The sequence below is a fragment of the Gnatocerus cornutus genome, chromosome 7 (assembly GCF_029298725.1).
Source record: "Gnatocerus cornutus isolate USDA-ARS CGAHR chromosome 7, icGnaCorn1.1, whole genome shotgun sequence".
Taxonomy (NCBI): Eukaryota; Metazoa; Arthropoda; class Insecta; order Coleoptera; family Tenebrionidae; genus Gnatocerus; species Gnatocerus cornutus.
The window spans coordinates 1,874,799-1,890,086 of NC_142239.1; the positions used below are offsets into that span (position 1 = coordinate 1,874,799).

Genomic DNA, 15,288 nt, shown 5'->3' on the forward strand with positions numbered 1-15,288 from the left:
GTCAGTGTCACGGAATGGGTTGAGTGTTGGAAAGAAACACGCTAATAAATAAGTGTCAAAAAATGTTTTTATCCGAGTTCCCTTCAGTTTAGCAATAATCGTGGTACAGAAATGTGGGTTTTACAGTGACAAAGTGTTTAAATGCGGATTATTTTGTTAGATTTTTTTTATTCTTTGCTAATGGTTCGTCCAAAAGTGTTATGACAAACCTAGAGTTATAAAAAGTGTTGTTTTCCTGTAAAACTGAATTTATACGCGTAATAACGTTGTGGATTGTCCCATGGAGGGCGTTTGCTCCATTATTGGAAATAACTTTAGGTAACTTTATTATTTCGTTTCTAATTAAAATTTTAGTTTGATCCATAAAGCGAGTCGAGAAAAGTCATCTTACCACCAATCAATATAAAATTTATTTCAATCAAATTAATTTTTTGCAACAGACACTTATGATAATGTTGTTTTTAAAACCAGTAATTAAGTGAAAGTTAAAGAAGCGTAGATAAGAGCGAACGTAAACGTTTTTGGTTTGAACGGTTTTTGCAGTCTTTGGGAAACAGCGTTTAAATTTTGTTCCATGAGCGTCGAATAGCGGGTAATCCCGGGGCGTTTTGTCTCATTCGAATTTCGATTTTCTTTTTGCAGGATTATTATCTACAGCGGTATCTGATATTGTGGTTACAATTTTTGCACTTATTTGTACTGTATGCACTTATTTGTTAAAGTCAAAGCAGAATCCTTAAAATTCATATTTTTTCAAATCCTTAAAATATTTGCTTTACTTATTTATGAAAAGAGGGTAAAATCCTTAAAAATTGTTGTTTGCTGAAGGGGCTCTCCTAGTAGTAGTTTCTTACTTAATTCTTATATTACTTTTATTTCTCTATTTGTTTTTGTAAAATAGCATTGCGTTCACTCTCTTCTTTGATCCAAATAAGAAGGTATGAAGCAGCAGATACAGTGGAGTTTCAAATATTTATTACAGAAATGTTATAAACGATATTCTTATTCATTCTCTGACTTCATAACGTTAGCGTAATGACCTGGTGAAGAATAATTCTTATATTCAGGAGCACTAATCATGGAAAGATAGTCTAAATTTTGGTCACTGAATCGTTGAGCATTCATCTTTAAGTAACCAGTATTCATGTCAATATAATGCTGAAGAAAAAATATATCAGTAGACAATTAAAAATATATTGTTAGATCATTATTGTTTGTAAACAAGTCAGCTTTACAAATTACTTTGTATGTCTTTGATTGACTTGCTCAGACAATTGTCAAATCGTTGTCAAGTAAAATATGAAACAATGTTGAAGATGTTTGTTCCATTCTGTGACTTCCGGGATTCTTTTTGACCTTGTCATGCCAGGTGATTCATTTTTTTTACGGGACTCTACATTGCCATAGGTTTTAAAGTTTTAGAAAAAAACTGTGTAATCGAACGAAATTCGAACAGAAAATTGCCAAACACTTTCTCCGAAAATAAATTTTAGTTATAAAAATGTTTTTATTTTTAATAAAAAAGCTATTGAACAAAGTTTTTAAGTTTGTTGTTAGATCGCTATTATGAATTTATTGTCGAAAGATAAAGGATTGATTTTCATGACTCGATTAAAAACAATAATGATCACTATACAGAATGTCACAGATCTCGTGACCCAGAGAAAGCAGGGCACATGCAGACAGAATATAAAACCAAAATTTTAAAACGAAAAATGTTTAAGGCAAAAGATAATCAACTTAACTCGAAAATACAGTAGCCAATCATTATCGCTGAACCGACGATGACCAGAGATATTGCAAGCGGTTTTGTTATAATTGCTTGGATACGCAAAATAGTTTATTTGCTAGGCTGAAATTTCGGTCCTGTTGCTTAGGAAATTGAAATGGCCTTTTATTTTAGGACAATTTTACCAATGCAAAACTTTTGGGGTTAGCTTTCAGTTTTTGGTTCTTATTTGAATACTATTGAATTTAGACAAATTTGGTTTTTGAATTCGCAGTCTGCATTGATGTCGGCATCTTTCCTTGATCTCTGGGTCATGAGTTCTGGGGCACCTGTATAAACGCCACCTACTTCAGTAATTTCAGGATCTAGAATCAAACTAATATTTGCAACCAACTGAGAAAAAGATGGCCGTTTTGTTGGTTCACCTTCCCAACAATCCAACATAATTTTATATCTTAAACGCAGTTATAAGTAGCTTTCAAAAAAAAAGTTATATTACATTTCCTCGTTAGCATATTCTGGCATTTTCATTCTATATCCATTTTCAAGATTTTCACAAAAAACCTCATTGTATTCCATTCCAGGATAAGGCGTCCGAGCTAAAGAGAAAATTTCCCATAAAACCACACCAAAGGACCACACATCGGATTCTATTGAAAATATCTTGGAAGAAAGGATTTCAATTGCCATCCATTTCACGGGAAGCATCTCCTGAAGCAGAGAGAATCAGGTCAGATGCATTAACACTGTATTTTCTCACATCTCCTTTTTTCTTGTAAAAGTCGTTTCGGTACAAATTTTTTGACAGTCCAAAATCACAAATTTTGACTATATTTCCATCTGTCAAAAGAATGTTTCTAGCAGCAAGATCTCCATGAACAATTTTACGGGATGACAAGTACTTCATTCCTCTGGCGATCTGAAACGACCATAGCAATAAGTCTCTGGTGCAAACCGGTTTACCCATGTTTTGGTGGGGATCTTTTGAGGTGGTCTGTCTTATTGATCCACAAGCGGGCATTAAAGTAGTGAATGATGGAGTGACGTACGAAAATTCTGAAACACTTTTCAAGAGCTCGGTTTAGAAAATGTTTTTTCGGTAAAATGTTGGTACGTACGGTAATCCTAATTTATCACTTCCTATTGTAAAATCAATTTGACCTGTACCTTTGTTAATTTGATTGATAAAATATTGTCAGGTGATCCTTTAAGTTTCCAAAATGGCAGTATTCCACTATAACGAGCAATTCTCCTGAAAATTGCATTTATCCACACTTATAAAACATTGTCAGTTCCATAAAATTAAAAAAAAAATTACTTTTAGCTATATTTTTTGTGCATGCTCCCAACAGGTTTACAACATTAACATGCTTCCCCAAATGTATCATAATTTTGAGCTCCGAAACAAGAGCCTTGATATAAGTGTCACCATTATTACGATTTACCATTTTTACCGCGACTGTGGTGTTTTCTTCGTTTTGAACTACACCTTTTGCTTCCCCTTTCATAACAATCCCAAACGCCCCAGATCCTATTTGTTCAACTAAAATCACGTTAGATTAAATAGAAAAAAAAAGTAAAATATTAAACCTAGCTTCAGTTGTTCGATTGGAAATTCGTATGTTTTGTCATAAGGCAACAAATCCGCTTGGTCTTCAATTGTGAGGTTGGGATTTAAATGCTCTAAAGCACCATTTTCAAAATTTGCTAAACCAATAAGTTTTAATTGATCCAATTCCTTTTGAACCTTTAGAAGATTTTTCATGATTATAATGAAGATTGATATCATTAGGACCAGAAAACCTAATACTGCCACTGCATAATAGGTCCATTTGTTTACTTCTGTAAAACTATTTAATAAGAATTAGTTTAATTATAATTGCAACAAACGTTACCTCCGAAATCAAATACCACTTTTATTACTTCTTGCGTATTATTTTGTCTTAACCTTCTTTTGCAGAAAAACGGTTGATCAATGTTGTAATTTCCTAAACTTTTTAGGGTTAGATTTCTTTGGTTGGAAAATATTGTATTTTCTATTTCGCCTATAAGATTGGTATCTGCAAAATTGTTATAAATGTTAAGCTAAAATGAACTACTACTATTAAAAATATAGGCAAGTTAAAGCTCCGGGTCTTTGAGAAAATAGGTTTAACTAATAAATCGATCACAAATGGATTGTCTGATTTGGCGTTTAATGTCGATTAAATAAATACCGACGCACGGACATGCAAGTAGACGCGATCAGTTGTATCGGTTATGAATTGTAGAAATTTTACGAACCAAAAATTCAAGATCGATTGTAATTGATTCATGTCGAAACACGATTATGGATCGATTGCTCATGTTAAAGGCACCAAATTCAAGACCTCTTAAAACAGAGATAACATTTTTATGGAACACCACATAAATAATATAAAATAGTTTTCCAAGAATAATTTTTAATTTTTCTAATTAAATAGTTCGGAGAAGGAAAGAACAAAACAGAAAAAAATGTTTTAATTTAATCTTAATTGTGTTTAAATTGTGTTTGGATTTTTGACGGATCTTTTGTGTGTTTAGCGAACAGATATAATTCTAGGATGCGAATAATTTGAGAAAAATGAAAATACCTACGGTGGAAGCAAACAAGTTCAAATAATTTAACTTCTCATGCCTTAGCAAAGATAATTAGTAAATGATTACCATTTATATCATTTTTTGATGTTTTCCAAGCCCATCTAATCTCATTTGTATACTTATAAGCTGATGCTTTACAAGTCAGATTCACGTCTTTTGACCAATCTGCTTTAATTCTAATAACTCCTTCTTCTTTACTTATAATCGAAAAGGTTCCAGTAACATTCAAGCCACTTGCATCTAAAAAAAACAATCAATAAACTTGGATGTTTATTCTTCAAAAATCTTACTGTCAACTTTTTGGTAAACTTCTGCTGAATCATCCGAAGTTTTGACATAGCATCGTAATTCACCTGACATTGTTGGATCAATTTTAAGAGTTGATGAACATTGTAAAGTTGTTTTTTCCGATAGATTCCCACTTAACTTTAAAGAACTGTTAGAACCAAATTGGTCATTTAATTCTATAAAATTACCCTTTTGTTTGTACAATCTTCGTTGCGACAAGACATTAAATACCAAGAAATGTTGCACGGAAGTAGGGAAAACGAGAGACATTCGACTATGGTGTACTCTTCTCGTAGTTCTTTTATTTGCATTTGAGTTCGTTGCAAATTTTTGTGTTCGAAAATTAATGGAAAGCTTTCATTTTCATACATATTTTTTGCAATCAGAAAAAATGAAGTCGCTAAATTCGCAATCGAAGCATTTTTAATAGTTACAGAAATGTTGTGATGATCCACGGCACAAGTATACTTCGAAGAAGCATCACAATAATTTAAGGTTTCGTTATTTGCGATTCTAAAAAAAGATGAACTTTCCAAGAAAAATTAACAATTTTTTACTTACAACTGTAAATCAGGATATGGTCGTCCTGCCAAATTAATTTTCCAGGTAATAACAAGCTCTTCTTTAAAAATTACGTAGCGGAACTCCTGACTTACCAATTTTATGAATATCTGATTGTGATCTAAAATAGTCTTGATAAATTTATAAAATTAAAACGAAAATTTTATACGATTGATTGGAACTACTTCATATTTGAAAACAGTTTGAGTAAAGTAGTTCTTAGCACGACAATTAAGGTAAAAATAATCTTCATAGCGTAATGTGATATTTAAAGAAGTACGCAGTCCGTCATATTGTATGTCGGTTTCATTAGTGATACTTTTGGAGCAGTTTCCGTTCTGGCATGTCTTCAATGTCCACTCCATTTTTGTGTTGAGAAGTTTTGTAAAAGCAGAGCAACGAAATCGTCGGCATTCTGAAGAGTTTTCATCATCGCATACTTGACTCAATGTATCCAAAAGGTTTTTCGGAACCAGTAATAAGAGATGTGTATTGATATTCAAATTCCTCATCTTAAAAAAAATAAAAATAGTAATATCCAGAATTCTAAATAATCCGAAGATTCTTGAAACAATGATAGAGAATCTAAAGGACAAAAAAATGTGCAATTTAACGAACTCTTGACACTTTGCAAGCTATGGAATGCGGGCACCACCTCTTGTAAAGTATGCAACCTTCCACTCTGGAGGATCAACAAACCGTGCCGATCCATTTAAATACCATTGAACATGTTGTTTCTATGCAGTATTTCATTATTTTTTGTAGTGTAGTTGGGTTGTAACTTTTTAAAATGTATTGCCTAAATGATAATTTTGATCAGTGAATAGTAAAAGTTTAATTTCAGCGGGAATACAAGGTCGTTATTTTTTGGCAATTAAGTTGAATTTTGGTAAAATCGTAAAATTCTTTAGGGATATTTATATGTAACTTGTAACTTTGAATTGCAAAATCCATAACGATACTAAGATCATGACAAATTAAATATATTAGGATTTTTTTAATAAAGCTATTTTCTCGTAATTTACTTCCCGTTAGCAATATTTCTAACAGTTAGGTATTATTCTAAAAGAAGTTGCTTAGAATCGAATTTTAAATTTATTTATACCAAATGAGGATTTTAATGAAAAAATTTCAAATTTATATCTTTTTAATAAAAATACATATACAATGTGTCCCAGAACTCGTGACCCAGAGAAAAAAGGCTTATGAAGGCAACAATTCTGAACCAAAATTTCGAAACAAATATTTTCTAGCTCAAAAAATAATCAAGTTAAGACAAGAAAACGGTAGCCAATCCGGAAGCTGAACAGAATTTGAAAATCGGTAACTATAGACACATACTATCGTCCATTGGTCAGGTGAACATTTCACTCTCGTTGCCTAGGAAATTTTACTCCATCTCTAAAATAAGCTTCCGAGATTGCTTATGAAATTTTTATTCTTTCTCGAATACTATTAAACTAAAGCAATTTTTGTTTTGAAATTTATCATCTGTGTTGCTGTCGGCACCCTCCCTTGTTCTCTCCGTCATAAGTTCTGGGACACCCTGTATATAATAAGAATTGGCGATCCAAAATAAGCCATGTATTCTTTAGTACAATTTTCTCCATGATCTCTTACAAAATTTTAAAACTATCAAAATTCATAGTTAAATTTATACGAACTAAAATATAAACAAAATCATTTGTTCAGCGAAAAAAAAGTAATATCTAATTACATATCAATAATTAACACTCGGATTTAAAGATTTTAATATTTAAAAGAAATGAGAATTTTAAGTTGAAATTTTGTAAGGAATATATTCAGAGCAACTTTTCTTAAAAATTGAAGACCTCCAACACGAAGCAAAAATTCACTTTATTCAAAAATTCGCTGAACAATCTATCATTTTTAAATTCTTTTAATTTAAAAAATTTTTAAAGATTTTAAAGATTTAAAAAAATGACAATTGTTCAAAATTGCCACAGTTGCTCTATAATGTCTCAATTATTTACACTTAACATTTTGTTTATGATTGATAATGCATCCAAATTAGTTTAGTTTAGTTTATTGAAATTGTGTCAATACAAGTTGTTACACTTGGTTTCACACGTCATATACAAAATTGGGTTTAATACATAATTTATAGTACACAAAAGACAATCATTAAAATGAGAACAGAAAATTAATAATTTAGAGACTTTAATACAATATAGAATTTATTCTCATCGTAAAAAGCATTCTTAACATATTTTTAAACTTGGGATTGGATTTGAATATTTCAGACAATTTTTTGTAGTTTTTTTTTATTGTAATAATCGGTGGCTTCTCTTGATCTTTGCAGTCTGTGGTATTTGATTACTAGAATATGCGTATGTCGTGTATCATGATGATGTGAGAGATGCTCATAGACAGATTAATTACTTTTTACAAAAATATGAGCAGCATAAATAAACAAACATGGAACAGTCATTACTTTCAGTTTGATAAAATGTCCTCAATAGTCTTCTCTTTGATTTAAATTTGCAATAAATCGAATGCATTTTTTTTGTAATGAAAATGGTTTTTTCATGTGTGGTGAGTGACTCCACAAAAGATTACCATAATTTAAACACCTGTGGATGAAGCCAAAGTATAGTGTTCTTTGTACATCCGTTTAAACTAAATATCTCATTTGTCTCAGAAGAAATAAATGTTTAGATAATTTGGTCTAAAGATTATGTAGATGCGTTTCCCAAGAATTTAATGAGACTGTAGTTAGTATACGTTTTTTTTTTAGACTGAATATTTGTCTTTGGGTTTTATTAATATTAAGATAGAGGCCATTAGCCGAAAATCATTTATGTAATTCATTGAATGTGAAGTTTGTGGGTCCCACAAATTATACTGCTCTAGCGCTAAAACTATTAAAATTTAAAGTAAAAATATATTATTAAAAATAATAATAATAATAATTCAGTTCTGACATAAAATTTCTAAAACTTGAAAATGTGAAATAGTTTCAAAATTTGTCATATTTAATAATATAAAACCCTGCTATAGAGAGATAGTAAAAGGAAACTAAAATATCTTGCGTTCTCGTTATACTGCGAATGCAATAAAGAATGTTATAATTTTACAAAATTTTCTCTGTAGACCTAAACTTCAAAATATGTAATAAATTAAAATATTTTGATTATTATATAGCAAAAATATGAATAGAAATATTCATGACCTAGACACAGTGAAACGTGTTTTCATCTTACATGAGTAAAGGTCAAGAGTCAAAGCATATACGAGTTATTACTACACAACTTTTTAAATAATTTAAGTAATCATAATACATACTAAACCACAATCAAAACAGAAATTTAAGGAACTTACTTGCAACTGCATACACATTAATAAGAGGAGATGCAATAAAAAGAAAATATGTAAAACACGAGTTTTGAAGCATTTTAAGTTAAATGTCTTCTCAATGCCAAATTCAAACTAACTCGTTTTGTGGAATAGAGAAAATAACTTTACAGTGTTGTTGGAGCATAATGACGACTTCCCTAGCGGTGCTTTATGAATGAATCGACAGTAATTTAATTCAATAGATGGTTAAAGATCTTCTAGCGAAAATTCTCATGTATGTAAATTTCACTTTCAGTCGTTATTTGGTAACTACTTAGTGAGAGAAATTTAAGTTTCTTAATTTATTGTTGATTTGACCAACTACCATTTTTGTTGCAGTTTTATTAAACAGGTAAGGAGAGTTGCTTCCAATTGTTGGGCTTGGTAAACGTGGGGTGATGAATTTTTAGATCCCGCTGCATAAAAACCCGGATGGTTGTAGGAGACAAACACAATAAGTGGCTGAAGACTTATGAAACGAAACCGAAGAGTAAAGACGTTCCCGAGTTTATTGGTGATGTTATTAATGTGGATATTTGCGCGGAAGTTGAATAGTTGAGTAAGAGATTAGAAATGGAAAACAGCCCGGCGGTGTTCTGCCTTCATAACATGCAAGAGGGGAATATTCTTATAATACACGAAGGGCGAGAGAATAATAATAACAACTACCCTGAGATTATTGTGATTGATGAGTTATGTATTTATTGTCAGCTGATAATTGTGCGCCCATCAGATGTGCTTTTAGCTATTGTTTTTCAATGCTTCCTTGAATGGAATCTATTTTTTTCTATCAAAAAATGTTGGTTTAATTTATTTGTGGTCCAGTAGGCAACCAGTTATACGGGTGTTTCAAAGGTGTGCCTCGTTCTTGTATGTACGATGGCATCTTGTCTTTTTCTCAGACTTGGTCTATCAGCACAAAGAGCTGTTTTTGTAGTTTTCCTTTCTCTGCCCTCAACATTTCCGCGCTAATTTTCTTTGGACCTAAGCTTTTATTGTTCTTAAGACCTTTTACTATTTCTTTTATGTATTGTGGAGTGGAATAAGTACGGAAATTTGTCAAACAACTAGGGGGGGTCCAGGCAAGACGATCCATTGTCAACTACGACTTTTAATTTAGTTTTGGAAGCGGTAATCACAAACACTGGTTTGAGAAGCGATAGGACTATTATCAGTAAAGAACTCCAATTCATTGCAATCGCAGGCGACATTGCATTATTGGCAAAATTAGACAAAGAGCTAAAGAGGGTGGTAGGAAAGTTATAAGAAGAAGCATTTGACATTGGACTGGGAATCAATGATAAAAAACAAAATACATGGTAATGGGGAGTCAAGATAAAGAAAGAGCTGGAAAATGGGAAGTGAGCGGCGGTGGAACAGGCAGAAATTATGTTTTTGAAGAAGTTCAAGACTTCGTGTATCTGGGACTGCCAGTAGGAAAAGAGGGGAAAAGAAAAGAAGCCAAGAGGTGTATGCTCTCTACATTAAGCCCAGAATAACACAACAGGGTGTATCAGAAATAAGTACATTAAATTAAACTGGTGGTAGATCTCGATAAAACAAACTACTTTTTCCACTTCGGTTTTCCAAAATTTGAGCTCAGTTTAGAGATAATAATAATTCTGGAAAAAAGAAAACTGATAACGTTTTTGTCGATTGTTATGTCTGAAGATCGGAAGTGTTATTAAATAATTGTGTTTCCCTTAAATCATTTATTCCGTACAAAAGTCGAATTCATACTGCTTAAAATTAACTAAAACTTTCGGTAAAAAAAAAACTATGCAAAAACTCAAACTGATATGAGACGCAGGTACACAACATCGATTTAAACTTGATTTAATGAATTATTTTAGTTTTAATTTTGCCGGTTTCGGTAACAGAACATTATTTTACGGAAAGTGAAACTGTTTGAATCTCAAAAATGGCTAATTTTTCACATTACCATTGAGTTAATCGACATGATGTTGATTTACAATGCTGGTCGGGCTCAAAGACTTTACATGGAAAGATTTTTGAAACGTGCATAGTGTTGTTGTGAAAATAATGGTAGTCACATTGAACACCTTCTTTAATTTTACTTATGGACTGGTAAAGTTGCATCAACACGAAAAAGAAGGATTTCCTGTTTTTCTTAGTCAAATTTAATTTTGTTTACATATTTCTTGTTCTAAATTAGTCCATCCATTTTTCATAAAAGCGACAAGTGTCTAAACATCGCGGTGACATAATTTGTTGTTGTCTATAATTTCGGAAATAATGATAATAAATTTTTTCTCCAAACGTCACAAAAAGTCACTATTTTTAGTCGTTTTTAGACAGTAAAGTAGGCAATTTTGTTATAAGTAATGAAAAGCGCTCGTTGATATGGAAACACTTTTGCTGCCTAGGCAGAAAAAGTACTTTGTGTGACGGGTACTATTTGAGACTTACATTTTGCAGTTGCACTTGCACGATTTTTTTTAGTCAAATTTGATTTTGTTTACTTATTTCTTGTTCTAAATTAGTCCATTCATTTTTCATAAAAGCGGCACGTGTCTAAACATCGCGGTGACATAATTTGTTGTTGTCTATAATTTCGGAAATAATGATAATAAATTTTTTCTCCAAACGTCACAAAAAGTCACTATTTTTAGTCGTTTTTAGACAGTAAAGTAGGCAATTTTGTTATAAGTAATAAAAAGCGCTCGTTGATATGGAAACACTTTTGCTGCCTAGGCAGAAAAAATACTTTGTGGGACGGGTACTATTTGAGACTTACATTTTGCAGTTGCACTTGCACGATTTTAACTTTAAAACTCTTTGAAACCAATATTTTTCACAGTAAATGTCATCAATGACAACTACATGCACTGCCATCCATGTTTATAATTCAATTTGCGTTCACTTATTGTCGGTCGCGGAACTGAATCTAACGTTTGGAGAAAAAAAAGTATTTGTTATTTGGCCGAAAAGTGGCTTTGCTACCTCGTAATTTTACTTACGCTCGACTACGCTACGCTTCGCCTTGCTACTGCAACTTAATTGCTCGACAAAAAGTACCACTTTTCTGCTGTATAACAAAATCTACTATTTTTTTTCAAACGTCATAAAAGTGACACATTATCTAGCTCGATTGTCAGAGTATAAGTTTCACTTATACAGGGTGTTAGGTAACGTTACGGCCATAGACTAATGGGTAATTAAGGAAGGCAAACTGTCTCGGAATACGCAATTAATTTAATTTTTTTCGTTTTAGTTAAAAGCTACAAGGCTTTAAAGTTGACCAATAGAATGCCTTCAAATAATTTTTCAATTTTACAGAAATCCTAGTATCCAAGTTTTATTTAATGTACTTATTTCTGTTACACGCTGTATAAAGGTGTACATGTTGAACAAATAGACAAGGAAAAAACGACTAAGCAAGTCCTATCTAGAAAACCGACAGGTACAAAAAGAAAAAGGAGACCAATAATACATACAATGGTTAGAAAAAACTGAGGAGGATTTTGAAAGAGTGTCAGTCAAAGAGTGGAGGGAAGTGTTACGGGTGCTAGTCGGGCCTACACTCACTTCCGGGTTGTTTATTTATTATCAGTCAATCTCAAAAATGAAACCAAATCGTCGTCTAAGTGGCAACTGCCTCTATCTCAATTTTGACGATTTTTTGTTTTTGCTTGTTTTCGAATTGTTTCTTCGTGGGGAATGTCATGACGGAGTCTGTTTTTTGAATTTCGCTATATTTTATGCTCTACGCGAAAATTTCATTCTCAATTCAAAATAAGGTAGAATAAAAGTGTATGTCGGATTGAGTTAAAAGTGTGTTAAGCGAGAAGCAAAATGTTTGATGGTGCTTCCAACATAGATCGTCCTATGTTCCTTCATATTAAGCAAATATTGTAAGTTAACAATACCTCTTATAAAAAATTATTAATTCGATTTAAAATAATCCACTCATAGCATCAATAACCATAAGATTTCTATTTTAAAGTAATAAATCTACAGATCATTACAATAATATTACAAAAAAACAATTTTTTTAAAGCAATGTAATTAATTCAAAAAAATTGTCAGCGCAAGGGTTTGAACACACATGAAAAAAGTGTCTACGTTTTTTATTATTACAAAAATATCAACATAACATGGTAAATGCCATAATTTTTAACATACGGCGAGTTTGTAAAATTATACCTAATCTAATTGCCTAATTGAACATCCACAAAAGTGGAAGTTAGCGATGGCTCCTTTACATTATGTTCCAACTGAACTAATACGGTTTTTTTCACTCATTTTAATTTAATCAGGATCTACAGAAGACACAATGAAAAAAAAAGGCCAACTATTTAACGCTTATAGCTTTTTCTGTCACGTAGAATTGGATGTACTTTAAGCTTTATTGTGATTATGACTGATGTTTAAAATAATTTGAAATAAGTTGTCTATTTATATTATGCTCTCTATCGATGCCAGAAGGTTGTCGATGTCGACGGTGCGGTGGCCCGTTCATAAATTACAGCAATACTCGAAATTTCATGCTCGGAACTGTATTCACAATTGCAATGGTTAAAAGAATGAGATTTGTCATTTGACACAAAATAGTTTGTGGTTTGTATAGTATTAAAAACGTAAACTACAACTTGCTCTATCTCAGGCAAAAAAATAAGGCAACACCCTCTATCTCAAGCATTTCTTCAGAAAATTGTTTTATTTTATTGAAACTTTTAATAATTCTTTGAAACACAATAAAAAACAAATGTAGAGGATTACTATTCCAAAAATGTATTTAATCTAAAAAAAAACAGTTTTTTTATTGTCCTGTAAAGTTGCAAAAATTGAGATTGCGTAAGTTGCCACTTAGACGACGAAATATGCCTATACTTGAACAAAATTCCAGAAGAAGAACCTAACAACCGAGTCAGGACAATGAACACAAGCACGTTACTACGCTTTTAGAATAATTGTTATAATGCTGTTTTAAATTATTGTAATTTTTGTAAGAATTTTGAAAAAAAAAGAGCATTATGGGTAGCTATGGATTTTAATGTGAAGACTACGTTTTTCTCATACGGGGCTTTTTGTCCAGCTAGTCCTGTAATGAGTGGTGGTGTTCTTGTAATTTTTCTTTAGAATTTCATTTATGATGGTGAGCTGAGTTTTGTGCGTTTTGACTGAACACACTTACCACAGGTGTAACGTCCGTTGCATTATTTATTTTTCTGATTAAAAAAGTTTTGATGTGTCGTTCAATTCGTAGATAATTGTAAAATTTCATCATTTTTATTTTATTTCCAGTTGTTTACATCGTTAGTGACTTACTCGGTTACGGTACGGTTAATTTCATTTTATCTTTTTTTTAATTTAGATTTTCAATAATTGATAAGACACCTAGATTACGGTTTAATCAGAAAAATATCTCAGGGTAATCTTATCGCTTACAACGGATAAGGAGTGCCATTACTGCTTCTGTATGAACTGGTTATCTACAAAAGGTGGAATCAATGGACTAAAAATCGCATTAAAACCATAGCAAGTATTAGCATGAAAATGGTGAGTAATTAGTAAATAGTAAATGTCATATTTTCTATCTTTTTGATAGATCTCCTATGTAAACCAGAACCACCTCTTCGAAACCCGTCTTAAACTCCCCCCAATGAAAAATTTAAACATCGAGGACAAGAAAGGCCTAACTTATCTAATGCACGCGTCCTCCTACGGAAACATCGAACTAGTAAAATGTCTCTTAGAAAAAGGCGCAGATGTCAATTACTCAGGATCAAGACAGATACCTCCACTGTCGTACGCTTGTGCTAGAGGTCAACTTGAAGCTGCAATGGTACTACTTCAAAACGGAGCCAACGTCAACCAGACAAATGACAGAGGTGAAACGCCTGTAACTGTAGCTGTAAAATCGTCACGCCTAAACATCATACAGTGTCTCATTGGTTATAATTGTGACGTCTGTAAATCTGAACTGAAAGGTGTAACACCACTGGAGGCAGCTGTGCAGATAAATAATAAAGAAATCGCGAAGTATTTACTAGAAAATGGAGCACAACGAACTGTATATTCTGCTTTTCTAAAGGCTATGGCCTTAGGAAATAATAAAATTGCGCAGTTTTTGGTCACCAGCGCTGTTCATGTTCAACCGATTCTTTCAGAAGAAAAAGAATCGTTTTTACTACAATGCGTTAAAAATAGTAACACCGAAATGTTACAATTTTTGGTACAATTTGGTCTTGATGTTAACAGATATGGGTCTGATGGTTACACTCCTTTAACTAAAGCAGTGGAGTTGGAGAATTTTCCGATTGTGAAGTACCTCATTGAAAGAGGTGCTAAGTTCAATTTGCGAGATAGTAATGGGAGACTTGCTTTATCAGTGGCCGCCTCAAAAGGTTCTTTTCAAATTGTTAAGTATTTGATTGAAGCAGGGGCTGATGTTAGACTTGCAGAGGAAGAGATTGAAGAGTTTGCAAAGTGTAATAAAAATTTTGGATACTATATAAGAGATTATTTTGAATAAATTGCAATTAAAACTTTAGACTATTTTTAAGTTTATTTCAAGCTTTTGCTAGAGCTCAACAACTGTTTTACAACATTACTAGGTTGGTAATTCTTTCAGTTCCTAAATTAAGGTTAATTAATTAATTAATTTATGAAATTTTAAAATTTCCAACGTTTTGCGTTACATTTTCTTGGTCTTCTCAGAAATTACCAGACTTTAGGACCACTATTAACATCCAAACGTTTTAATTGGC

General features: G+C 32.0%; 1 protein-coding gene and 1 pseudogene across 2 annotated transcripts; one reads left to right on the plus strand and one right to left on the minus strand.

Annotated features, from left to right (window-relative positions):
* Positions 1 to 1,938: 1,938 nt before the first annotated feature.
* LOC148170638 (uncharacterized) lies at positions 1,939 to 8,626 on the minus strand (annotated as a pseudogene). The gene is made up of 13 exons (XR_015770404.1): positions 8,540 to 8,626; positions 5,367 to 5,709; positions 5,198 to 5,318; positions 4,825 to 5,149; positions 4,639 to 4,774; positions 4,415 to 4,588; positions 3,625 to 3,789; positions 3,320 to 3,571; positions 3,048 to 3,272; positions 2,848 to 2,981; positions 2,490 to 2,793; positions 2,229 to 2,440; positions 1,939 to 2,183 (listed from the first exon to the last, which is right to left on the minus strand). The product of XR_015770404.1 is annotated as an uncharacterized LOC148170638 (transcript).
* A 5,346-nt stretch (positions 8,627 to 13,972) lies between these two features.
* LOC148170639 (uncharacterized) lies at positions 13,973 to 15,071 on the plus strand. Its single transcript, XM_088041949.1, has 2 exons — positions 13,973 to 14,077; positions 14,127 to 15,071. Exons 1-2 carry the CDS (start codon positions 14,069 to 14,071, stop codon positions 15,051 to 15,053), a joined length of 936 nt encoding a protein of 311 aa, XP_087898075.1. The 5' UTR covers positions 13,973 to 14,068; the 3' UTR covers positions 15,054 to 15,071.
* The last annotated feature ends 217 nt before the right edge of the window (positions 15,072 to 15,288 follow it).